Genomic DNA, 27,039 nt, shown 5'->3' with positions numbered 1-27,039 from the left:
ATACACTACTCAGTTTGAGGTACATTGAGATGTTGCAACTGTAATTCCTCACCATCAGCATTAACAAGTGCATGTCCATCAACAAACCAATTATTTTACTTGCACTTATTTATTTACCAAGTATTTTTCGAATTAATTGTGGTGAACATGTGGAAACTGTATCAATAACAGTGCATACATTAGCTGAGCTCTAGTGTGAATGACTGATGTAACATAAACGTTGCTAAAACAAATCTTGTGCCATGCTTAATCTTTCCTCAAAGTAGTGAGAACGACAGACAATCTGCATTAATAGACAGTTTTAGGTAACGTTAATAGTGGCCCACAACTGATTAGCAGAATAATTTCAGTAAGACTTCAGTAATAATGTGAGTTAACCAGTTAGCAGGAGACCTACACAATATAAAACTCAAAACTAAGTATTTTGAACACCATCTTTCAAGAGCAAGCGGTTTGCGAATCCTGCATTGAACTCCGAGATTTGAGAAGCAGTCGTCAGTAAAATAAAGGGAACACAGCAAAAGTTTAGGATTATTCTGCTGTGGTATCATGGTAAAGATGAATTTTAACCACTGATTCTTCACATGCTCGTCCTTGGGCAGTGAAAGGCTTTACCTTCACATTGTAGAGCACAGCATCTTCTCGACATGATGCTATCCAGTATCCACAGGAATCAGCTGCAGGTTTGAGGGCGTTCAAGTTTTCCCTGGTGTCTGCGCTCGCAATAAGTGGGCGGGCAATATGCTAATGTTTCGTCTTGACGTCACAACGAAACAGCTTATGACTCGTTTAAAAAACTATTCATTTTATTGACTCAGAATCAACTCTCACTTCTGAAAGACAATAACTTTATATACGGTGCACTTTCAGATTAAAAAATGTGCAGGATGTTTTCATTCACTTAGAGCTATGTTACACACTATGAAAGGTAATTTTCAAAAATCCATAATAGGGCCACTTTAAGAAAACAACAGAGATTTTACAATATTACTGGTTTACTTGTATTTTTGATCAAATAAATGCAGCCTTGGTAAGCATATAAGCAAGTCCTTTCAAAATCTTACCGACCCTCTTCCCAAACTTATAGAACTGTGTATATCTATTGAATCATTTAAATTATTAAAGGGCTAAAACTAATTGATTGTCTGCACAGTCAGTTTTGACAAGCAAAACAGCTGTTATGGAGTTGCTGTAGAAATTGAACGAACGACATCCTGCTCTAGACCCCCTCATGCATCGGTTCATTAAAATCCAGTCTAGCATATTAAGACTGACATGAAAAGCTTTTCACACTCACAATGTATGATTACAGCACAATCATTGTCAACTTCTTAACATCCTTGTTCATTCTCTTTTTTTCATTAAGGTAATCTAACACAAAACCATGAGAGTTGTTTCTCCATAATAACCAGGGCCGTGCACAGACATTTTGGGGGCCAGTTGCGCAAGTGAATAAAAGGGCAACAGATTCGTTCAGACCAGCTAATTCATTCATGAAGTGTCCACTGACTTTATAAATGTGTCATTGAATCATTGACTCACCCGATACATTAAAAAAACGGTGCATTCAAGAACAAAACCACTGTTGCTGGGAGGCGCAACTATTCTTCTTTGTTTGGAACTGCTTTTGTTTAGCCTGGCTAACGTCAGACCACTTTCTCTTTGAGACGTGGTCTGGGAACTACATGTTCATTTTCTCGTATTTGAGGCGTGGTTTACGAATGCCCAGAGCCGTTTATTGGGCGCTACAAATGTCTATCAAATGCGCCTGTACGTAGCTCACAGCCAATCGTTTCAATTATACCAGATGACGTATGTAGAGCGACAGATATTCAACGAAGAAGACGACGATGGGTCAGAGATTTATGTGTACACCAGAGTCCTGCACGGGTCCGATTTTGTAAATTCGCATCCGCCCGTACCCGCAGTGCTTAAAACAGCACCCGACCAGTTTTCCGACAGCAGCACTAATTAAAATCTTCACCCGACCCGCTTAAAATAGAACCGACACCCGACCCGCACCCGAAATAAAATCAGTTTAGACAATCACATTATAGACACACTTACAAAAATGTTTATTGCCAGGTCATACAGAAGTTATTACACGACAATTAACACAAGGACAACTTCAGCCGAAGCTGTCAAAAGGCCGGTACATGAAGAACATGGCTAACGTTACCACAATAACTGAGTAGCCTAATAACAGACGCGGCTACAACACTATATCTGCCACGCAATTTCGTCTAGCCTACATCTGACAATTCTGGGTTCAAACACGCCCTGCACACCACACATACTTAACAGTGTTAAATCTGAAAAATACTGTTCGATAGAACTGCTTTGTTACCACAGTTTCTGCGTGCTTCCTCAGGGATGAAGTTCCACATTTGCTGCTATCCAACACGAAAATGTTTGCAGCAAAGCCTTTCACAATATTTTCTTCAGATAACTCCAGATTTCTCCCACACACTGGACTTGATTTTTGATGACGTATTGTCGACAACTTTACAATCTCCACTAGCTATTCTTTTCTTCAGCTCCTCAGCATCCATCTTGACGACTGCAAGCAGATCGCGCGCGCGCGCAGTTATGATGAATTTTTAAAAGTGAAAGTAGCCTAGGTAACGTTATAGATCCTGGGAGGGCGTGGTAAATAATAAACTGATGTGGATTTTAAATTATTTTATCAACTTGAAATACAGGCATATTTTTGTAGATGTGTTCCTAAAAATATGCATATATTTTTTACGTCTGTCATGTTGGAGCCATAGATATAAACAAACTGCTTCGGTGTGTCGCATAGATGTCGTCATCGTCTTGCTGCTCCCTCCCCGTTCTGTGATTGGTTCCCTAGCTGAGGGGAAAATCTGGTCCATGGTATCCAGACTGCCTAGCAGCGTGAATAAAATCGCGCTGTGCTCAAGGCAGCATGGGGAAACCCAGGCTAGCTTTTGTTGGCAAAATAGAGCAAAAACAGTCAACATTTAAATGTTGCGTCTAATAATTCTCAATTCCTATAATGAACTTATTGTTTATTTAATAGTTGTATAGAATGAATATTACATTTGCAGTCGTGTTGATATTCGAGAAAATAGCCTTCTCATGTGATATAGCTTAACTTAAACACAAAATACAAGGGCAAATCATATCCTGAATTTTGGGGTCATTTTTAGACATTTTGGTAGCATTTCCGACCTTCCGCTGTCATCGAAGGCAGGACCGGGAGACGTGGATGTGCAGGGAGGGGCTTGTGCGGTCTCACAGAACCTGACTTGTCTGGCATACACTTAATTGAGAATTTATTCCACAGGTCAAATTTAAACAAAAACTAAAATAATATAAAATAAAAATGTCTTGCAAAAAGAGCACTTATCTAGTCAGAGGCCAAAAGGGCAGGTGCTTAAGCATCACTTTGGGTCTGTCTGCATGTGCTTGCTGCTGTCTATGGTAATTCCTCTTATTAGTATAGAGGACACACAGACTCTCTCCCTGTGATTCCAGTTGCTTTTCTCTGTGCATTGGGATGTGTTGCTTCGGAATGCTAATGAGCTCAAGTAGGACATGAGGACATTACTCAGCAACCAGCACTGATGTGTGTGTGTGTGCATGCCTGTTTGTAGCACCAGCAGGGATTGGGAACATACTGAATTGGTTAGCATGCTTCTTTGCTTGGTTGCATCCTTTTGAGCCTTTTGTAAATCACTTGAGAAAGTAGCCAAATATACATAAGTCATATCACATGAGGAAGAGTGCTGTTGTGCTGAATATTAATTTTTGAGCTTAGGGTTGAGGTCAAAGAAGCCAAAGCACCAAACTGGTTAGGAGATTGTGAGTGGAGCATCTGTGACTTCCTGATGTTTTAAAGAGCGAGTGAGTTCTGAAAGTGAGTCTGCAGTGTCGGGACTTTCTCCAGCTGAAGTGACAGAGGAAGACCTTGAAGCAGCTGGTGTCCAGCAGTACCTCCCCCCACAGATTACAGCACACCTTTGACAGCCGGAACATTTGTCAGGGCCGCCCACTGCACTGCCCTCTCTGCACTTACTGCTGCATCCCACATGCATGCTCCGCATGAAAATCATATTTTGTTTCATATCTCTGTTTTAATGCAGTTGGTGTGGGGTTTGGAATAGAGTTTGATTGCTCAACGGTAAGATCTGTTCACTTGGTTTGTCTAGTCTTGACGATGATTTGGTAAATACTAGGGCTGGGCGATATGGACCAAAAGTCATATCCCGATATATTTAGGCTGGATATCGATATACGATATATATCCCGATATTTTTTCTGCAAAGTGAGAGCAAATGTTCAGTCAAAGTCAAAGCCAAACATGACATGTCACAAGTAGTTTTATTGAAACCGGCTATTTCAGTGAACAGTTGCAAAATCAAATTAATAAATTATAAACAGGTTTCTTTACCTTAGGGCTGCACCGATTATGACAAAAATCATAATTGCCAAATATTCCCTTGGAATTGTAATTGTGATTTATTAATTATGATCATCAAAGTTTACATTGAATATATATAAACAAATTTTGTGTAAACATGTTATAATTTTCTTATATATAGCCTACATATATATAGGCAAATTATAACACGTTTACACAAAATTTGTTAACACACACACACACACACACACACACACACACACAAGTACTGTCCCCCTTTAGGCTACTTAACATAAATTGTAAAAAATATGACTAGTAAAGACTAGTAGGCTACTAATAAATAAACAGTAGGCCTATGCTAAAGCTATTAAATAGCAGTCCCAAACTAGTTTTTGTCAATACAATGTGGTATGAGCCACTACAGTCATTTAAAAATATAAAAAATAACACAAAGAAAAATAAAGTAAACGACAGTTACCATGGTGAATACACAATATTAACAATAACTGTTAATGAAACATGGAAACTGCTCAGGTGAATAGAATGAAAATCATACCTGCATTACTTTTATTTCGTGTAATTTACAACGTAACGGCGTTGCATGCTCGTATAGTTTCTTTTGCACTTTATATAGCCTACAGTGAAGCGATACACAGCGCGCGCGCCGCCGCATTTGCGCGTGCAATTGAAGAGTGTGCGCTCCGAGCACAGTATAACGGCTGACAGGACAAGAAAGTCCGTGTTTCTGAGGTGAAAAACTTTATTTCAGCGTACACTTATGTCACTGCCTGTTAGTTCCTATTGTGCTGGGTTTTCTGAAGTAGTCATGATTCGCCTCTCATAACATAACATGCTCTAAACACGCGCGCAGAGTGGAAGGAGGGGCGGACTATTTGAAAATTTTAAATATATATCGATATATGCGATATGGTCTAATCCCATATCGCATTTCAAAATATATCGATATATTTTTTATATCGATATATCGCCCAGCCCTAGTAAATACCACATAAAACACCATGCAGTTCTGTGTGAAAAATTTACTTTTGAATGGTAGTGTGTTTTTTTGTTTTGTTTTAAAGAACATATAGCCTACTTTTGATAAGTTTAATACGCCCTTGGTGAATATAAGTGACAGTAAACATTTTTACACTGTAAAAAAAATCCATTCATCAAAGAATCCCGAAAAAAAAAAAGTCATGGTTTCACAATATTTCACAATAATACTATTTTTATTGCATTTTTGATCAAATAAAGGTAGCCTTGGTGAGCATAAGAGACTTCTTTCAAAAACATGACCCTCTTACTGACCCCTTGGCAAGTGGCAAATCTATTATAAACCTTGTTTATATCAGGAGAGAAGTTTGAGTCGTTATTTTTATTTGTGTAGTGCTTTTCGCTTGTTTTTCTGTGATCCATTTGACAGCAGCAGAGGCAAAGAAAGTTTTTGATTGAAGATTATGGAAAAACCTTTGAAAAACATGCACTGATGGATCGTGCAAAATAAAGCCTGAGACTTTACGTAAGGAAATGGGGTACATTTGTATTATGTTGTCTTTTAATCACATTCACATGGCAATAATGAAAACTTTCGCTGCTTAAATGAGGGAGAAAACTCAACTCTGTCTGCCCTATCTCTCTCACTATAAGCAGGCCTCAGACTGATTAATAATGCAATTGTTCCTTGGATGTGTGCTGTGTGTGTATGTGTTCGTCAGAGCAATGATGCTTGGGCTCCAGTGATTTTGCCTATTTTGTTCTGCTGAATTTATGCACGGTTTCCTCAGAGCGGGATAGTGAGCTCTTCTCCCCACACCCTCTTTCTATTTCTTCTCCTTTTATTCTCTCTGTCCCTTCCTCCCCTATTCTGCAGCAGCTTGGGTTATCTTTTATAGTTTTATTCTCATATCTGTAAACTTGCTGCTGGAATGCCTATATCTGTTGCCCAGAGCTACTTCAGACACAACTGTGCAAACTTTTTTTCTTGAATTCAGCACATCTACAGACGTTTGTCAGAGAAGGTTGCCTTTTCTCTGATGATGAGTAAACTGAGGACACAAACAAAAGGAGGCTGAAAGACCACGTATAGAGTCCGTAATTGCTACTGCATATTTTTGTAGATGCGTCACAAGTTGCAACAGCAAAGTACTTTGAACATTGCCCTACAATCTATGAGAACAGTGTCATATCAGAAACTGAAAGTTGAGAGTGCAACTGAGCACAATTGAAGATTTACCTGAGCTTTAAATCTGATGCAGATTTAGAAAATTTCTAGAGTAGCGGCACCCTGCATGGGATAGATTTGAGCCACTGAATGAAAAATTATAATAAGTTAATTTGAATATCTTGAATACTGAGTGATAGCTTATCTAATATGTATGCATGAATTAGTGTAACAAACCGACTCCATTTAGAAACTATTCAGTATGTTTATTTATTCTGTTTTAGAGAAGTTGCAGTCATTAGCATTTGCAAATCAGGTCATGCTAAAAAAATTTAGATCCCAGTGTCTTAATCTGGCTTCCAACAAGAGCTGCTGCACAACATAAAAAAAATAAAAAGTACTAACAGCAAGGCTACAAGAGAGGGACCAGCAACACCAACGTAACCCCCACCCCAATAAAAAAAATCAGATTTCCCAGTTTTGTTGATTTGAAACATATTATTGAAACATCTTGACGGACGTTCCAATTTAAAGTACATATGAAAATAAATTCACACATCTATATTTTAATTGCATGTTATTTATCTTATTGTGAATGATTTTTCCATGTATGTGTTGTTGTGTTTCTTTCTTTCTTTCTTTTTTTTTTTACGTGTAATTATTATTATTATTATTTTTTCAACAACAGGCTTTTCTCTGGTGACATAATGCCGGACTTCTACAATAATTTAGTCCGCTAAAACCCACCCCTTTCTTACAATTGACGGTAATCTCACATTCAGATCTGCCTCCATCGAATCAACAACCGTTGGATGCCTGGTCATTTTTTTGGGGCAACATAGATGTATGATCTCCCACAATCCTGTGAGTGTGGGAAGGCGTATGTAAGCAGAACATTGTGCCCTTAAGCTAGATGGCAGCAAACATGCTGCACACTTCCACACGTGCCTTTGAGATGAATAGGGATGTTAGCGGACATCTCTCTCCAGGTATTACAGACCTCCTTGGCATGTTTCCTTGGGTGTCTTCATACAGAACTGTTGTCTGTTAAATCAGTGACATGTCAGCTGCTTCTTAAATAGATGACTGCATCCTACGGCCCTGTTTACACTTGGTATTAAGATGTGTTTTAGATTGGATCTCAAGTGGATGAGATGTAAATGGGGTTGTAGTTTAGATGTGGTCGAATGTGTTTGAACAGCTGCAAAAGAGCTTTATTAAGGGCACATTATGGGAAATGCACCAGCCACAGGTGATTTGTGACCCTGGATCACAAAACCACATGGGTCAATTTTTTTTAAATTAGATTTATACATAATCCGAAAGCTGAATAAATAAACTTATTTGGCTGAGATACAACTATTTGAAAATATGGAATCTGAGGGTTCAGAAAAATCGAAACATTGAGAATCTTTAAATTTGTCCATTTATGTTCGCGATTGTGCTGCATTCACTCACAAAAACAAATGTTTTATATATTTATGGTAGGAAATTTACAAAATATCTTCATGGAACATGATCTTTACTTAATATTCTGGCATAAAAGAAAAATCGATAATTTTGACCCACATGATGTATTGTTGGCTATTGGTCGAGGGTCACATTTAAACTTGGGCTGATGACCCAAGTTTGGTTTGAAGACGAAAAACGTACCAAGCACAATGTTCTCCCACCTGATTTCTGGTGATTTCCATCACACACTCTGATAGAAGTGAGTGGTCAGCATGGTCTGTAAATTGCACATGCTTATTTTGTTCATTACACTGAAAGATCTGAAAAAGGCAAAAGCCCATACATTTACCCTCCCCTCGATAGGGTTTTTCCTGGGTCAGAATTGGTCTTCGGTGGTGGCCGATGGACACTGTCATCCTTTCTTGCCCTTCTTCTTTTTTTTCTTTTTTTTAAAGCTGTGATTTTTACTTTTCTGTGATTTCACCCCCCCAACCCCCCCACAAACTACGCCCCTGACCATGAGCAATACATTTGTTACTGTATTTATTCATCTTTGTCAATCTTAGTTAATAAAAATACAGCTGTTCATTGTTTGTTCATGTTACTCCATAGTGCATTAGGCTAACTAATGTATACAACTTTTGATTTCAATAATGTAGGCTATAGTAAATGGTGAAATTAACAAAGATGAATAAATGCTGTAGAAGTTCAGTTTATTAATAGTTAATGTTAACCAATGTAGTTAACTAGATTTTAATAAATGGAACCTTATTGTAAAGTGTTACCGATTTGTTACACCGATTCAGACGTCTCGTGAGTTCAGTGTTGGACAGATACGTTGTTTTAACCATCCATTAAATAGAATTGGTTCAAAAGAGTCATTAGTTCGCGAATCAGACGTGTCATTAGCGGACCACCACGGCACGCGTTGTGTGATTATCCCGGACATCGCACAAGATTTGTGTTAACACAGAAAACATTTCATCACTGGATAGATGTTTTTGTTTATTGAAAGAGTGGTTTGTCAGGTGAATGTGCGGAACGCTTTTCAGAGAAGATAAGACAAGTTTTTTTTTTTTTTTTTTTTTTTTTTTTAGCATACACCCAGTGGTAATTCAGGGAAAAAAAAATCTCCGAATGCTCCTAGGGAAACTTCGGTTGCTTCCACCTTTTACCGTCGTGTCAATTCTCAATTGATTTTGATTAACCCTCTGATGGTCTTCGTTTAGCAGTCACACTGGGGGCCTTCCCGGTCATAAATGACCGGACACCTAAAAATGAAACTTCCTCCATCCCAGTAAAAACCAATGCAATTTATTTTTGTTCTATAATATTTATTCTTTTTAATTTAGAATTTTGAGACAATTTGATTGAACTTATTAATATTTATGCAATATTTATAGTCCATTTTTTGCCATTGAAAATAATGATAAATATTTTTTTTTTTTTTTTTTTAAATTCTATGCAGTATTTTCGGGTAAAATAGAGACTAGGCTTTCAGAAAAAAATTAATCAATTTATTAAACATAAAATTAAATAAAACATGTTATTGCATGGGTTTACCACTAGATGCCTGTATAGCTCTAAATGGAGATGTTTGTGAATTCTAGTTGTTTTTAGACCAAATTACTTACTTTTAAGATGTGGATTGAATGTATTTTTTTAGAAATTCTCAAATAATACTTTTTGCCAAGGTTTATAACACTTTATTAATTATTATTTTAATAATTTTAATAATTATTATATTAATTATATATACATATATTAATTATAATTATTAATTATGTTATGTTTTTCACTCTTGATGTTTTAGAGCTTCACCCCTTCATTGCTGAGCACTTTTTTTCTGCATCGTGGCTGATTTGTAGAGAATTTTTGTGTTTTTGTCAATTTCCCATTCATTTCCTATGGGGGTAATTTTGACCGAAGACCAAAATCATGACTAATTTTTTTACGACCACTTAGCATGCTCGGATCATGAACTCATTTTTTTTGTATGTTCACATACCTAATGCCAGAAAAGTCACCAAGTTTCGTAATATTCCGATGAAGCCGTGATTTTTAAAAATTCAAAACAGATTTTTGTAGTCTGAATTTATTGGTGTGTATGTGTATAAAAGTGTGTATGTGTGGGTGGGTGTGAATTTTTTGCACTCTTGATGTTGTAGAGTGTCACCCCTTTACTGCGGTGTACTTTTTTTTAGAATCGTGGCCGATTTGTAGATTGTACAGTCAAAAGTTCAGAGAATTTTTGCGTTTTTGTAAATTTCCCATTCATTTCCTATGGGTCGGTCATTTTTGACCGAAGACCACGAAAGGGACTATTTTTTTTACGGCCACTTGGCATGCTCGGATCATGACCTCAATTATTTTTTTTTTATTCACATACCTAATCCCAGAAAAGTCACCAAGTATCATAACCTTCCGATGAAGCTGTGATTTTTAAAAATTCAAAACAGAAAATTATTCGGTCAGAAGTGACCGAAGACCATCAGAGGGTTAAAATGCGCGAGGAAGAGAGAGCGAGACAGTTTGAAGACGTTGAGAGTGCGCGCGCGCGGCCGGGGCTCTCTGCTCGTTGTTAGGCCCTGTCACGTGCGCAGCAGTCATCTACGCCACTGACCGATCAAATAAGGCTTTGGCGGGACAAAAATTCGCTTTTTGTCGAATGAAAACATTTTCAATGCAGGAAGAAATGAGGTAAGAAGTGGTTGAAAGTGGACAAAAGTGACGGTATAAAACACCAGGTGTAAACGGATATGTGTCTCCCTCATCTACATGTGATGCGATTGACCAAGAAGCATTTTAATACCAGGTCAGGTGTAAACAGGGCCCTAGGGAGGCTGCGTCATTCTTAGGCCAGTCCTGAGGCTTATAGACTAGACTAGAGTCCTCCTCAGCATTAAATAGGACGAGAATGAGACTAGTAAGTGTGCATAGCTATGTCATAAAGATTTCCACCCCCACGGTCACAGCACAAATATACTATTAAAATTAATTGTGGAAAAATATTAAAGATTTTTATATTAACTGACTTTCTATTAATGCAGTAGAGTGAATGACAACTGCCTGGTCTCCCGATGGTTTACATTATGAGCTAGCATTAAGTGATTTACAACAAAAAGCACAAGAAAACATAATGCCTTTCTCTCGGATTTTTATTTATTTATTGCAGTACATAATGAAATTGGACAAGCTCAGTGCAGATTCATTTTCAGCTAATTCTTTATTTGTAAGTTGGAATGTGTGCAAAGGATGCGAAGGATACACTTGATAATCCTTCAAAATAATCCAAACGAAGGACACAAAGCGAAGACTGCCTTACAAGAATCCGTCAAATCGAGACGGAGCTTGATGATGTGGCAGCCTTACTAGGCCGCAGCCTGCGAATTGAGAAGCACCCACAGTCTGGTGGCTAAGCCTTGTCTCCAGTGCAGCTGTTAGTAATTGGTTGTAATAAAGACATTCTAATTCGTCCACAAGGCAAAGTGTGCAAAGCATAACTACAGAGTGATCAGTTCATTCATTATCCAGGACACACAAATAAATTGTACAAAAAGGGGTATTGTACAAAATCAGTAAAGTTTTTCTTTCTAGCATTTGCCTAATGTATAACCTAGAATCAAAAAAAGCTGTGCTGTTTAGTGAAGAAGGTTCCTTACTGTTTCTTTAGCTCTTTATTACTTTTTCTCCTCTACTTGTATCTGGCTGCAACTAATATGGGAATTTTAAGCCCTTGACTTGTTCACTTATCTTCTGCAAAGCACATGGTATTGAGGTTTAAAGTTAACTTTGTGAAAATGTATTTTATTTGTTGGTGCTTTGCATTGGATTGCCATTTGAAAAATGCATATTTCGTCACATGAAAATCATATGAAGGTTTTTATCTGTTGCTCTTAAACCGCTCCAGTCTGTTTAAAATCCGTTCTGGGAGTGAAAAGCAGCTCCAATAGAGACATGTCATGACCTTGTGCTTGCTCTGTGTTTTAATATGTGACGCATGCTAAAATAATTAAAGTGACAGAAACAACATGCCTTCATGAATATTTCATGTGACACATTTTCATGTCAGTGCACTGTTTTTCCCTAAAGTACGTCTATAATAGCTGTGCAGTGGTTTCAATTCAACTTATATCATATTCAAATTGATTTGTGCCTAGTGATGAAAGTGTATGTAATGTGTATAATGAAGTGCTTAAATATAACAATGTTAAAATATATATTTTTGTCTAGATGAAGTCAACAGAGGTGGATCAAGGCCTTTTCACAGACAGTTACTGCAAAGTGTGCAGCGCTCAGCTCATCTCAGAGTCTCAGCGAGTGGCGCATTACGAGGTGAGACCAGGTTTTTGTCTACATCCTGTCTGCTTGAATATAGAAATCTCTCTCTGCCTTTTTGTTTGTTTGATGATAGTAATTTTAGATGCTTTTATCCAAAGTGTACTTATCATAGGGACAATCCCTCTGGAGCCACCAGAGGTTAAGTGCCTTGTTCAAGGACACTGACAGTAGTAACAACTAGTAAATACAGCTCCCACACTGTTAGCCTGCTTTCTGGACATTTTCTGTGATTGCTCATAGAAGGCTCTGTGTGCATGTCCTCTGATCTGTGTTGTGAGGAATAGCAGCTTAGCTGTATTGCACAGTGTTTCCCTGTGGTCACTGAACTGTGAGTTATATGGCCACTCGTCAACAGAGCTGTAACCTGAACTGGCCCGGACGGGAACATAATGTATTTGCCCAGACAGGCATGGAGTACGACAAGAAGATAGTTTGCTGGTCAGTGTAAAATATTCATTCTGGTTTTGTTTTGTGTGAGCATGTCATTCAGTTAGATTGTCCCATGAGGACTGAACAATCTAGCTATTTAACTAGTACAATTTCACTTAGTAATGCACCGAAAATTCAGCAACCGGAATTAACCGGCAAAAAAGCAAATTTGGGCTGCTGTGTCAGTCACTGACAGAAACTGTTTACTCTGATGCGTTTTGACTGTGTCAGAGTTCACACAGTGTGAATGCACTTCATCGCCAAAAATGGTAGAGTAGCAATGTGTAACATTTGTTCGGCTGAAATATTGAGAGGCATGCTCATTGCTGGTTAATTTTACCACTACTGGTTAATCACCTGTGAACACACCCTGAAAAGTTCCATTACCCAAAATGTCATTACAGACATTTTATTTTCGGTTTCCATTTTCGGCTAAATGAATACTTTGGTTTCTGTGTTTTTGTAAAAAATTAATTTCGGTGCATTACTAATTTATTATCCGGTGGAAAAAGGCTGTCCATAGTGCATCTGAGACAGCTGGGTAAATTGCTAAAAGCTGCTAAAAAGCTAAAATCTTTTTGATGATTTTGGCTTAGATTTTGCAAACCTCCACAGGCATTAAATGAAAAATGCTGTCATGTTTCTAATGTGGAAAGACATGCAGTAGGAACTGTCATTTTGTGTGGAGACCCAGATTTGTGAAGGAGAGGGTTTTTTTTTTTTTTGTCTCTCTTGCTGTCTCACTTCAGACAAACTCCAAAGTGTATCGAATGCGTGCTCAGGTATCCACGTTTATTAGAGAAAACATTAATATTTAACCACCACTTTTAAAGAGCCACATGTCTGACTTATTAAGCATTTTATTAGAGTCTTTATAAGAGGCTTTGAAAAGTGCTTGGGAACATACAGAAGAAGTGTAGAATTGGTGTTTATTTATAGCCCAGCAAATATCACCCTTTTTTTTTTATGATGCTGCATTTTTATAGTGGCAGAAAAAGGAAAAAGTATATTTGATCTCTATATAAAAAAACAGTGACTACGTTTACATGCAGCCAATATCCGGGTTATGGTCGGGTTAGGGTCACTATTTGGGTTTCTGAAACATTCGGAATAACCCGTTTACATGCGTGAGCAGAGAGAGTTACTCCTGTATACATGGAATTTGCAATATCCCGATGTAAACGGCGACGCACGGTTAGCGTCTGGACGTACGGACTTCCTTAAGACGCAATATGCGTCATTTCCGATTCTTTTTCCTGTATCCAAAGACGACAACAACAGCAGCAGCACGCGGATAATGAATATTTCGGGGCAATGACTACGTTTACATGTAGCCAAGAACCCGTTCAAAACCGGGATATTAGCAATAACCCGGTCGCGCACGGCCATGTAAACACCGGCAAAAACCCGGATATGCTCATATCCCGGTTTTTAAAAACCCGGATATGACCCCTGGGGTACCCCTTTTCTAACCCGAATATTTGGTCATGTAAACACGTATCGGCATATCCCCATCAAAAGGAACATTGATTTGTGTTCTGCGCATGTTCTATTCGCAAGGAATCTTGGTCTTTTGAGTAGGGACGGCGCATACAGAAACCCGCGTGCAGTATACCGGAAGTAAACAAGAAGTAGAGGTTAACATGGCGAGACGCAGCACAGCAACACACTTTTTGAGCGAGAAGGAAAGCGTAAACAAAGGCGATCGCTATCTGCCCCGAACTATTCATTATCCGGGTGCTGCTGCTGTTGTTGTTGTCTTTGGATACTGGAAGAAGAATTGGAAATGACGCATATTGCGTCTTAAGGTTGTCCGTACGTCCCGACGCTAACCGTGCGTCGCCGTTTACATCGGGATATTCCCAACTGATTACAAATTCCATGTATACAGGAGTAACTCTCTCTACTCACGCATGTAAACGGGTTATTCCGAATGTTTCAGAAACCCAAATAGTGACCCTAACCCGACCATAACCCGGATATTGGCTGCATGTAAACGTAGTCACTGTTTCATGATTTTCAAAGATGCAGTAAGGAGTACCAGCATGTAGGGACGCACGATATATCGGCCACCATATTGGTATTAGGGCTGTCAATCTTCCTCTATAATACTATTCGAATTCCATTCCTTATTTTATTTAATATTCGAATAATATTCGAATATTAAATGCTCAAATTCATCCTATTATTAATATTTACGACATTACAGTCTATGGATCGCCAATGCCAATGCGTGATGTTGATCGGTCTCATATCTTCATCGTGTCAGTTTGTCTGTTATTGCCTTTTGGCGAACAGCTGGTAAGCCCCGTGACGAGGAGAGAGGCAGAAAATAAGTAATTCTTGCCTGTTTTAGCGGCGGTTCCTCGGACAGATCGTCTAGCTTGTCAGTCAGGGTGTAGCGTTGTCATAAAAAATAACGTATATTTTTCTCTCCGGTTTGGCGTTTTAATTAATGAAAACGCACTCCAAAGTGGATACATTTGAAAACGCCGTTTTCGCGTTGTAGTGTGGACTGTGAATCAAATTGTCAGGAGTGGTGATCTCCGTTTCCGTGGAGACATTGCTCTCCGCGATTTTTTTACAGTAATGTTATGATGATACAGCGTGGATAACGTGCACAATTGTGTTACGATTCAAAAACTTTATTCATCAAAAGAAACAAAAGCATTTCATTTTCACATGCGTGTAAACCAAGGCGGCGAGAAAGGTAAGATTGCAACATTTTTTTTAAAATATACATTAAAAAAGCAATATTCGAATAGGAACTTAAGCATTCGAATAGTATTGATTTTTTGGTAAAATGGCCATGATGGTAAAACACAATTCAGTGCAACATGTGCAGCGCAAATCTGTCACATAAGCTACATAAAACTATACTGAGAACATTATAATTGTGTGCCTGGGACATGGCTTTTACTGATGAGACTTTTGTTTTTGTAATCAGGCTCTCAAAAATTATATAAAAATTCGGATTTAGATTTATTGGCCAATATGTCGGTTATCGGCTTTCGAATATAAAGAATTATCGGTTATCTGTATGAGCCAAAATGTTCATATCGGTGCATCCCTACCAGCATGCTTTTGAAATTAAATATATACTTTGAACAAAAAGGGCATGTCTCAAGTACACTCCAATGGCAATCAATAAACTGAAACATATTAGTGTCACAGATCTGCACTACATCTCCCATCACTCTCCTTGGTACCCGCCTGCACGTCATTCCCAATAACTCACACCTGGACCTCATCATCACCCTCATCACTGCCTCTATAAATTCAGTCCGGTCTCGTTTTCACATTGTGGACTATCTCCAGCGTCTCGTCCTTCCACAGTGTCTCCATTCCCTCCTGTGTTTATCTGCCTCGTCACCCACCGTAATTTCCATCATTTTCACCACTCTTTTTTCAATAAACATCCTGTTTATCACCCATCATCCTCTCCATCTGCATTATATTACAGAACAATTACAAATAACTCAAACTTTCATTCATTTGCATGGTTCATTTACTAAATTCATATTTGAAGTATACATGCACATAGTCTACTCTATCCTTTCTGTCATTCAAAAGAAACTTAGACATTTTTCCTGAACTAATAAGGTTCAAAAAAACGTTGGCATTAGATTTTATATAGAAAAAAATCTGTTTCCATTGAAATTGCCCTGGAGCTCATTTTATTGGATCTGAACTGTAGAGTCGAAACATCTACAGAGGCTTTAGCGCTCAGGTCATGGTTTTAGAAATTATGCTGAGGCACAATTTTTTTTCTTTGCGATGAGCTTTTAATCCTCACCCCTGAAACATCAAAGACTGAAAGAACGAAAGAGAGCCAACGACACAGAGAGAGAGAGAGTGTATGAGAGACAGAGAGCGATAGATTGGAGGAGGGAGAGAAAATCCAGACATTTGAACTGAACAAATTAACATCAGCTGTATTAAAAGGGACATTAATAATGTAGAAAGACAATCATTGACAGGAACAGCCCTTCCAGAATTGGATTTCATTTTAGAGTCCTCAAGGCACCGGTAGGTTCCTTTATGTGCTCAATGCTATTCCATACCTTTTCATGTGTATTACCAAAGACTGAGAATATCACAAGTACAGGTGTGATAGAAGTGATATAAATATTGTTGAGCTCCAGGAAAACATCATCTTAATGTTAAATCCAAGCATTTGGTATAAGGAAATGAAAGATTCCTTTTTTCTATATATCCACTACTGACAATTGGTATGCAATGCCTAAAGCAAACAAAAGTTATCTGGCGTCTTTTAAGCAGTAAGCGAGGTCTGTGGCCTGTGTCTCCCATTGGGTGTAATCTCTGTGGTGCGCTATGCTATTTGATTTCTTCTTGTTGTCTCTCTCTCTTACTGTCCCCTTGGCTTATGTGTTTCCTCTAGGGCTGCACGATTTGGGGAAAATGTCATATTGCGATATAATAAACAAATGGTTTCATGAGTCACCTTGCTTGGTTCTCAAGTAAAATTCACACACAGATTAGTGATAATGCTGAAATGTGTATTTCTCAATTCAGACTAGCAACAACAACTAAATGCACAGTGTTTTATTAAAATAATATTTTTTACTAAATTAAATAGTGACATCTTTGCATTACTGCAAACTTGTTATTGTCTCAATAGTACAATAGTATAAAATAAATGTCATATTTACCTTTGCTCTTACTGTCTAACAGGTAGGACATAGGCTATACATAAATTGAATAAAGTTATCAAACAGTTTGCACTGCATAAATTCTAAATTAAATATAGACTAATCCTTATTAAAGCTACAAAAGTTCTTTAGTAAAGAGCAGTGATTAATTTTCTCTGTTTGCGTTGTTCTTTGATTAACTTTACTGACAGAAAGCTTTATTGGCTACTGTCACTTTAAAACCAGCCACTGCTGACAGAAACACGAATCTCATAGGCTTATCTCATTCTCTCACAACTGTTTACGTTCATCACAAGACTGCTCTTATGTTATAAAGGTAGCCTACTCAACAAAACTGACATTTTGGCATAATTGTGTGTTATTGTTCGTTCAAGCGCAAAAGAGAACTGTATTCTGGCGTGCTGTCTGTGCAGATACTGGCACGTGTCACTGGACATTCACAGGCAGCGCGTTCTTTTGTTTTGTCGCGCTTTAAGTGTTTAAAAGCATTTGCAAGAGCAGGATCATAATGTATCACTATTGCGTTAAATATTTTAACGCGTTAAACTGGACAAAAAAAATGTCGTTTTTAGTGGAGAGTGGGAAGAATGCAGGCCTTACTTATGCTTGGTCATGGCGATATTATAAGGACAAACCGCCCTCTCGTTGTCCTGGACCCTACTCTACAAGATTGGAATGGCATATGTGAGTTTGTTTCTGATGAGACCCCTGATTCACACTTAGGACTAAAGGACAATAATCACAGGTAGAGGTCGACCGATAGTGGATTTTACGATACCGATATTTAGGTTTGACCGTACATGCCGATAACCGATTATTCAACCGATATTTCTTAAAATGGATACTGGGATTAAAAACAAACATAACACTCCAAGTAAAACAGTGCTGAACTGAAATGTGCTAAATGAAATAAATATATAAATATGAATATATTAAAATGAGAAGTTCTACAGAACAAACTCTACAGAAAATAATTTAAACATTCAAAAATTACTGGTCAGATGTGTGTTTCTTTAGCTATAACCTAGAAACATAGCCTATGCAAATTTCATAGGTAACACTTTGCAAGTCCCATTTGTTAACAAGGATGTATGAGCTAGTTTTCATGAACTATATGCATTATGCAATATACGTTTTTACTGCATGTATTAATATTTGAGCAGTACAGTTGTAACTTGATCATTCATGTTAATGTTCAATGAACTAACTAAGGTAATAACAGATGAAATAAAAATTAAAGCTCAATTTAAAATGTATTAGTAAATGTTGAAATAAACAAAATTGTAATCTTATTGTAAAGTGCTACCATTTCATAGAGTGATGCTTAAAGAAGATGGCCATTTAAATATCTGCAAAGGCCAGAGCATTAAAATTACTTAAATGTAGACCTATATTACATAGTCTCTCACTTTATTTGCTTCTATTTTAGAACACTTGATAAATATCTAATCTAAATAACAATGTTATTAAATAAAAAAGCGAAATCGAATGCGTTTCTGATTTGCTTATGTTTCTGTCGGCTACATGAACATGTATCAATGTTGAGAAAGCAATCACGTCGCTAGCTTTAAATATGAAATTTGCCAGCTAATGAATGCATAAAAGTGACCAGCTGGACATAAACGAATGCAAATAGATGGTAACAATTGCGACATAAAACATTTGGGTCAGGTTTGCGTGTGTTGTCACATTGTTTTAACATGCTTGTGGTAGCCATACTTATGTTATTCCTCTCAGACTCGGCGGCAAACATACTTCTGTTCTTTCTCTGCTAGTGCAGCATCTAGTCAACAAATTAATTCCTTTATAATGATATGGCAATATGTACTTTAGTGTTCTGTATTCATAACGCTTCGCTGTCTGTGTTTTAAATGCGTATCTGAAGTGTCAGTGATCTCCGTGAAGTGTGTTCTCTCTGTGCCTCATGCGTTAACGTAAACAACTCAGCCAGTGATATTTTATTGGGCCTCTAGTGGCCGCTCTTGCTCTGTATAATGCCAGCAGTCTCTTCAGCGCTTTCGTACTGTGTAATGACTGCACACCCTTCTCAGCCGCTCCAGAAACGGACACAACCCGGAAAAACTATCGGTGTGGATTTTTGCCGATATCGATAGTTCCACCAATCAACTATCGGTAACGATATATCGGCAAAACCGATGAATCGGTCGACCTCTAATCACAGGTGAATTGTTCTTGCTGTAAGTAACTATTAATGTGCATAGATCAACACAGGAATCAGTCACAACTATTTATTGCTTGGAAGTTGATTTTCTTTCCTCTAACCTGACACAAAACAAGACCTATGCGGATGGTCAAAATACATACTACAGAATTAATGTAAAATTTCCTCTAAAATTAGGATAGAAAAAAATACATTGACTTACCATTTACAGGGTTCGTACGTTTTGAAAAAACCTGGAAAAGTTATGGAATTTGAAAAATGCAAATTCCAGGCCTGGAAAGGTTTTGAAAAAATAAAAAGACCCAGAAAGTTTTGGAAAAGTCATGGAATTTTTTTTAACACAGCATAATATGTGATTAATACATAAACTGTTTAATAAAAAAAATATTTCGCGTTGTCTTAACGTCCTTATATTCGGGCGGCATAACGTTCAGTTCACTTCCGAATCCGATTCACTCACTTGTTGCGATGTTGCCTGAGGCGAAGTCGGTGCTGACAGAAATTTAATTGAAATGCCAGGAAAGTGGCACGAGCATGCTTAAGTTTTGCAAGCACCGGTGGGTCGAGAATGTAGCGGAAAGAGGATTGCAGCTCTGGCCGCATGTGAAACGATACGCAGCATATTAGCCTACGTCTTTCTCCTGCACGCGAGAGGAGAGAAGAAAACGAGTAAATGTCAGTTCAATTGTAAGTTCATTCTTTATGTGCTTAGGAGTGAGTGATATTGTTTATGAACTATGATGATACTGTAATCATTGTTTTAACTATGTACGAGGCTCTGCGAGTGCGAGCTGACATCGCGTTTGTCTCTCATGCTTGCTTTCACTGCGTGATGTGTCAGTGCAGTTATAGATGTCCCCAAATGAGTTTTTGTCTTATATTTATATCATATTATGTTGTCATATTAGAATATCACATGAGCAAGTGTGCCGGTTTCCTTTGCATATAATTGCAAATGTGCTATTTATTTTATACAACAGTTAAATTAACAATAAAGTTAACATTGTGAGTTACTTTTTGGACACAATATTGTCAATTTTCACTTTATATCGCCGACGAGAATTTCATAATGAAGCCGTAGTCCAACAGACATCGATGATTTTTTTATTTTATTTAGTGAAATCCGCGTTTTGAACGAATCATTTTAACGATTCAGTGAACAATCACTTGTTTTTCTGAATGAATCAGTTGTTTGAACGAATCGGTTGAAATTACTCCAACAACTCGCTTATTAAGACAGTGACTTGCCGCCACCTACTGGTGGTTTTAGTTTCATATTTAAAGTATCTTTTAATTAAAATGTTAAAATGATAAATCATTTCATTTAAATATTGAATAGCTTTATTTATGCAATTGTAAATGAAGTGTAAATATAGTAGGCTAATGCCAGTTTTGATGCCGCTTCTGTGTCAGCTCTAATGTCGACTGACATTTTCAGGAATACATAGTCATGGAAATGTGCCGAAAAGTATTGGTTAAAATGTGTATGAACCCTGCATTTAGAATTGCACCTCATCTACATTAATGCTATAAATGGTGGTCAACCAAGTTTTATGTTGCAGCATTTTTCTGTGATTTTTCTGAATATTGTCTGTGTGTGTGTACATTTCAAAAGCTTGCAGTCAATAAGATTTTGTTTTGAAAAATTTATATTTTTATAGAGCAAAGATGCATTAAATTGACCATAAGTGACAGTAAAGACATTTGTAACGTTAGTAAAGATTTCTATATCAAATGAATGCTGTTCTTTTGAACCGTTCATCAAAGAAACCTGAAAATTTTTTATCAAGGTTTCCACAAAAAAAAAAAAAAGTGTTTTCAAATAATCAGCATATTATAATGAACCATTACCGAAGACTGTAATGGCTGCTGAAAATTCAGTTTTGCCATTACAGGAATAAATTACTTAAATATATATTAAAATATAAGTTATTTATATTATAATAATTCATATTTGGTAAATAATACTTGACATTTATTACCGTTTTTTTTTTTTTTTTTTTGTATTTTTGATCCTATTCAATGCAACCTTGGTGAGCATAAGTCAAAAACATTAATAAATCTTTCCAACCCCAAACTTTTGAACAATAGTTTATATATTCATTGTGTGTATAATAAGCCGGCTTCTGCCGCAAATGTAAAAAACATTTATATTACAAAATGTGACTATATGATGTAAATGTGACTTTATATATGATTATAATGATGCTTTATTTCTTATTTTAAACTATCTTTTTGCCATTTTTAATTTTAAGGTGGAATCTGTCTTCCTCAAAAGTACAGCGTGTGATCCAAAACATTCACAATCAGTCCAACATCCAAAATCAGTCAGGAAATATGTCATGGGTTAAATGCCCCCATGTTATAAGATATAGGCTGCCTTACACATGTATTTTTTTTGAGAGGTCTGACTTTGTTTCAGCATAACTCTATTAAACACATCTACTCTGTTATTATCTAAGTGAGGATCAGCAATGTCTTTAAATTTGACTCTAAATTTAGCTGCCTCAATTAGCTCCAGTGCAGTTGGCTAAATCAGGATGTTCTTGTTTGCCTAATAACGACTAGAATCGTATAAAGCGAAGAAATCATTTATCTGTGAGGGGCTTCTTCAGATAGTGGTAATTAGAACAAGTTAGAATAAAATTACATAACCATTCAACAAGATTATTTTTTTTTTTTACATCCCAGTGTCTCTTTCAAAAAAAAAAAAAAAAAAAATTCTTATGAAAAAGGCACCAGTCAATTTGTGGGTGAAGTAGCTAATATTGGACTTTTACAGTATAATGAATCCATTGTAAGCTGATGTGACTATTTCCCCCCCCCTTTCATTGCTGAGAACAGGCAGCTATATAAAGCATGTTTGTCAAGCCAACCTGATAACCTTTTATTTATATTTATTTATTTACTCCAGAAAGGATAAATGCACCACACATGCAGGGCCACATTAACTATCGGGCTAGGCAGGGCTGAAGCCTCAGGGCCCAAGTAAGCAGGGGGTCCGTAATTGGCTGTGGAGTAGATTGACATGGCCACTGGGAGCACCTGAACTTTTCCCGTTGGGCCGATTGCCATAAACCACACCCCCACATATTAAGCGCAGTTATTATGGCACGCCTGAGAAACAAAAGACCAAAAGCCAAGCGATGAAACGGCTACCTGATTAAACTGTGTGCGCATCCAGCAGTCGCAGCGTGTGAGCAGCTGGACCGTCTCCTGCACAGCGCTGACAAACTTGTTTTGCCACTCTATTTGAGAGATAACCAACGCAAGTCGCTTGACTCATTTGAATTCGAGACAAGCACAACATGATATGTGAACATTTAAAGGCTCTGTGGTGAACCTGAAACCAGATCGAACAGCTCCACGTAAACTGATGTGTCGGGGTAAACTGTACACAACGGTTATTACAAGCTTTTCAAAACACAGCACCACCACTATACAAATTACCATGCAGTTAGGCTACTAAAGCTGTAGAAATATGACATTCTGATTTTCATTATTAATGTTACTATAGCTCCTTTCACACAGCGCGATGATCCCGGCAATTGCCAGAACGCCTTCTGTGTGAAAGCAAACACGACCCGGGATTGATGCCGGCATCGATGCCGGGTTGGGGACCTAGTAACATTGCCGTGTTCAGTCCCGGAACGCGCGCTGTGTGAACAAAAGCCGTAATAATGCCGTGTCGTAGTGATGAAGTCGGGATCGTTCGCCAGCTGTGAAACGGTACGTAAATGCGCAAGTATATGATCGAATCAAAGCAAAACATGCACAAGTGTGGTTTCTCAAGAGAGAAATCACAGCTCATAAGCAAACTTAAGACGCTGCTGACTCTGAGACATTACGTCACGTCTGTCACGTGTCTTTACGGGATTTTTACGGGTTGTGTGTGAACGCACTCTCTGATTCCGGAAAATCACTGGCAGTGTGAATGAACCAAAATCAAACAAACCCGGGTCAAATCCCGTGTCACTTTTTCCGTGTATTTTCCGGAATCTCTGTGTGAAAGGGGCTTATTATTATCCTTAGCTTACATTAAATATTAGGTAATATAAGGGCAAACAAGTCACTTTTATAGAGGTTGTTTTATAGTGTTTAAGAGGTCATTACAAATACCATTGTTAGGGGGTAACAGTTTAGGACCCAAGGACCAGATGTTTGAAAGAAGACCTGAGTCAGAATTATAATAAATTGAAGAAATTTTTTACTGAAGATAGTTTGCAGTTTCATCAGCAGAAGTCAGCTTCAAGACTCACACAGGAGCTCGTAGTGGATCCACAGCAGTGGATTCCAATCCACCCTAGTTTATTATTACATTTTTATGCATTTGGCAGAAGCTTTTATCCAAAGCGACTTACATTGCATTTCAAGGTACACATTTTACATTCTTATCAGTTCTTGCTTTCCCTGGGGATCGAACCCATGACCTTGGCGTTGCAAGCTCCAACGCTTTACCGTTTGAGCTACAGGAAAGCTTATTTGTAATATTAAAAATGAATTTGCCTCAGATGGGCTTGGCATGTCACCCGCATACCCCATGCAATTCTGCACTGTGTGCTCAAAGAGGGTGCCTGCACTGTTAGTAGACCCAAACAGGTATAAAGAAAAGAAAAAAAAGAGATCTGATAGATTTCAGCATACCAATTAACTCCTGGACCCAGGCAGCGCAAGACCAAGCTAAATGGAGGGCTGATCTATACAGAGGACAGGCCTAGACCATGCCAACAACCTCCAGCGGCTAAAATAACATCTCCGGGAATCCAACCAACAAATGTGAACTATGGTTAAACGTAACCACTATATATCTCTGTATCCTATTGTCACCTGCATTGTCGCTCGCGACAAAGGCATGCCAAAACAGCAAGAACTATTATGATGATTCTCCTCTTCTAAGGGAGGGGAAAACCCTCTAATGATAAAACTGTTTGCTTTGACCTCATATCTGCATTTATGCTTTTAATGTGTTGTAGCCTGGAACGTATTAATTTTGTATAGATGTGTTAAAGATATATATTTTTTTAAATACTAATTTTTACAGTAGAAAACGTTGTGGCGCCAAGATGAAGGGGGCCCTTGGGTTTGTCCCAGGGCCCTATGTGTTCTTAATGCACGCCTGCATACATGTTTTTCTGTTTATTCTCATTGTCAGAGCAGTGACTTCACAGATTTGTTTCTGTCACTGATTAGCATTAGAAGCCATAACTGGGAGATTTACTGTTTGCAATGTGAAATTGTTTTTGGTCACATATTTAGATTAAGAGCAAAAACAGTCCGTAAACCCCCACAATTGTTTTTAATCTATTTCGGATGATGTTTAATTTTTTAATGAATATTAGGGCTGTCACTATTCCTTGATTTTTAAAAAAATCCTCTTTGTCTGTCAATTAACTGTCAAAATACCCGAAGTGGCACATTCCACAAATGAGAATCCATGAACCACATTATTAGACGGTTTTCAAAGGCTGCATGATATTTTAAATCATAATATAAGCATAGTGCTGTTGTGAAAATGTGTACAAGTGTTTCTCAGAGCTACTCCATTCACAGTTAATGTAGCTCCACATAAGCTCAGCCTCTCCATCTGCTGTTTGTTTGGGTTTCCAATAACGTGTTTTGGGAACCCATAAAGTCTGATGCGCTTTGTGTTTCATGCAACGATTTGGACTATTATCATTTAAATCTCAGCAGCTCGGCTGACAGACTCTGTCTCTCTCTGCATATGCTGCGAGTTTGATTTTCTTATAATGTTCATCTAGGTAAAAGTGTGCTATTTACGTAAATCATTTATAAATCTAAGCCAACATATAATAATAAATTGATATGTTTCTAAATATGCAAACTGTTGATCATCGCGATTTTAAAATAAAGGTTTAAACTCTCACTCAGGTTGTTTTGATGTCCACATGTTCTTGTTCAAAAAATGCTACAGTGGCTGTAGCATTTCTTCTAACATAAAGAAGTGGCCAAGTATTAAACATTAAGCGGACATTTGAATTAAAAATGTTGTTTGGCCAATATAGAGTGGTACAGGTATGGCATCACTTTGTAGGCCAAAATGCAGACGTGAGTTAGCATTTTAGCACTTCTGGTTCCATCGTCCCGAAGTCAATGATTTTTTTGAATGGGATTTTGGTTAAATGCCTGAAATAAGGTTTGTGGCGAATACAAGTTCAAGACCCTTTCACGTTTTATTCTATGACATAAAATACATCAGTATTACCCCACTCGTGATTTTTTTTAGGCTGTTACGTGTCTTGAAAAAGGAGGTTGCTAACAAGTGGTTAAATGGGACTACAGAGGCTGTCGAGGAGACTAAACGCCATCGCGCTGAACAGGTAGGCTAAGTCCGCTTTTATAGCCTCGTTATGCTTATAATTGTGCTCTTATAAACTATTCTAACTCAAACATTCTGGGAAAATGTTTTTAGATAAAAACTGAACGGAAGCTTAGTGGTGGTGACGTTAAAGTCGTGGGACCATGGTGTAGTTTGTTTATAGCCTACCTTTAGCTTTTTACTTCTGGCGACTGCATCTTTGAAAATTATCTTGATGGACAAAATGTGCAAGTATCATAAACTTTTGTTGATCACAGAACTTGTTTTTTTTTTCGCTAATCCAAAAGCTTATAGAAAAATACTATTGTGTTTTAGTCAAGGGAACCAGTGTGACGCTAACTGCCTGTTGGTCTACAAAGTGATGTCCTACCTGCACCACTCTATTAAACAAGGATTTGATCATGCTGTATGTGTAACAACAACAATCACCAGGCCATTGGCACCCTCTGCAGGCATTTGTTATAATACGTAATGTACTTAAGTTGATTGTTTATATTATGTATTTTAACAGTGTTGTTCAATAAAACCATATGATTACCTGCTTTTAATACTTTATTTGAACCAAATAGTATTGCCTCATTGCTATTATACCTATGTATTTTAAGTCATTTTAATTCATTTTAATAGTTAGTTCACTTAGTTTTAGTTTTATTACCACAATAAAATCTGATTACTTGATTAATCCTCAAAATAATCAATTGATTACTCTATTACCAAAATAACTGTTAGTGAGTGACTGCCCTAATACATATATAGATTTGTTTTTTAATTGGCATGAAATTTACATTGTATTGTTGAAGACACAAAGCACAATACATCCACGTTAGTTAAGCAGTGGGTTGTTATGCTATGAAAATCTTGCAGATTATCTGGCGAAACTAAAGCCGTAGCAAAATTCTTCATCGTCTTTACTGATGCTTTCTCTTAGGAGGGAGGAGCGGCAAACAAATTGGAAGATGAAAGTGTTAATGGACAGAACAAAAGGCTTGTGAAACTGATGAAATATGGATGAGGGCCTGTCAGAAAAACATGAAGACATATCATGTGAAGAGTCCTTGGGTCTAACTGAAAGTC

General features: G+C 37.6%; 1 protein-coding gene across 1 annotated transcript in view; it reads left to right on the top strand.

Moving 5' to 3' along the window:
* zmat4a (zinc finger, matrin-type 4a) overlaps positions 1 to 27,039 on the top strand; it is a 100,516-nt gene that overhangs the window by 10,613 nt on the left and 62,864 nt on the right. Inside the window, exon 2 of the mRNA XM_084413296.1 lies at positions 12,237 to 12,338. Within this exon, the coding sequence (XP_084269422.1) occupies positions 12,237 to 12,338 (102 nt within the window). The remainder of the gene's footprint in view (positions 1 to 12,236; positions 12,339 to 27,039) is intronic.

The sequence above is a fragment of the Rutilus rutilus genome (genome assembly GCF_951802725.1).
Source record: "Rutilus rutilus genome assembly, chromosome: 7".
Taxonomy (NCBI): Eukaryota; Metazoa; Chordata; class Actinopteri; order Cypriniformes; family Leuciscidae; genus Rutilus; species Rutilus rutilus.
This window is presented reverse-complemented; position numbering and strand designations above follow the sequence as displayed.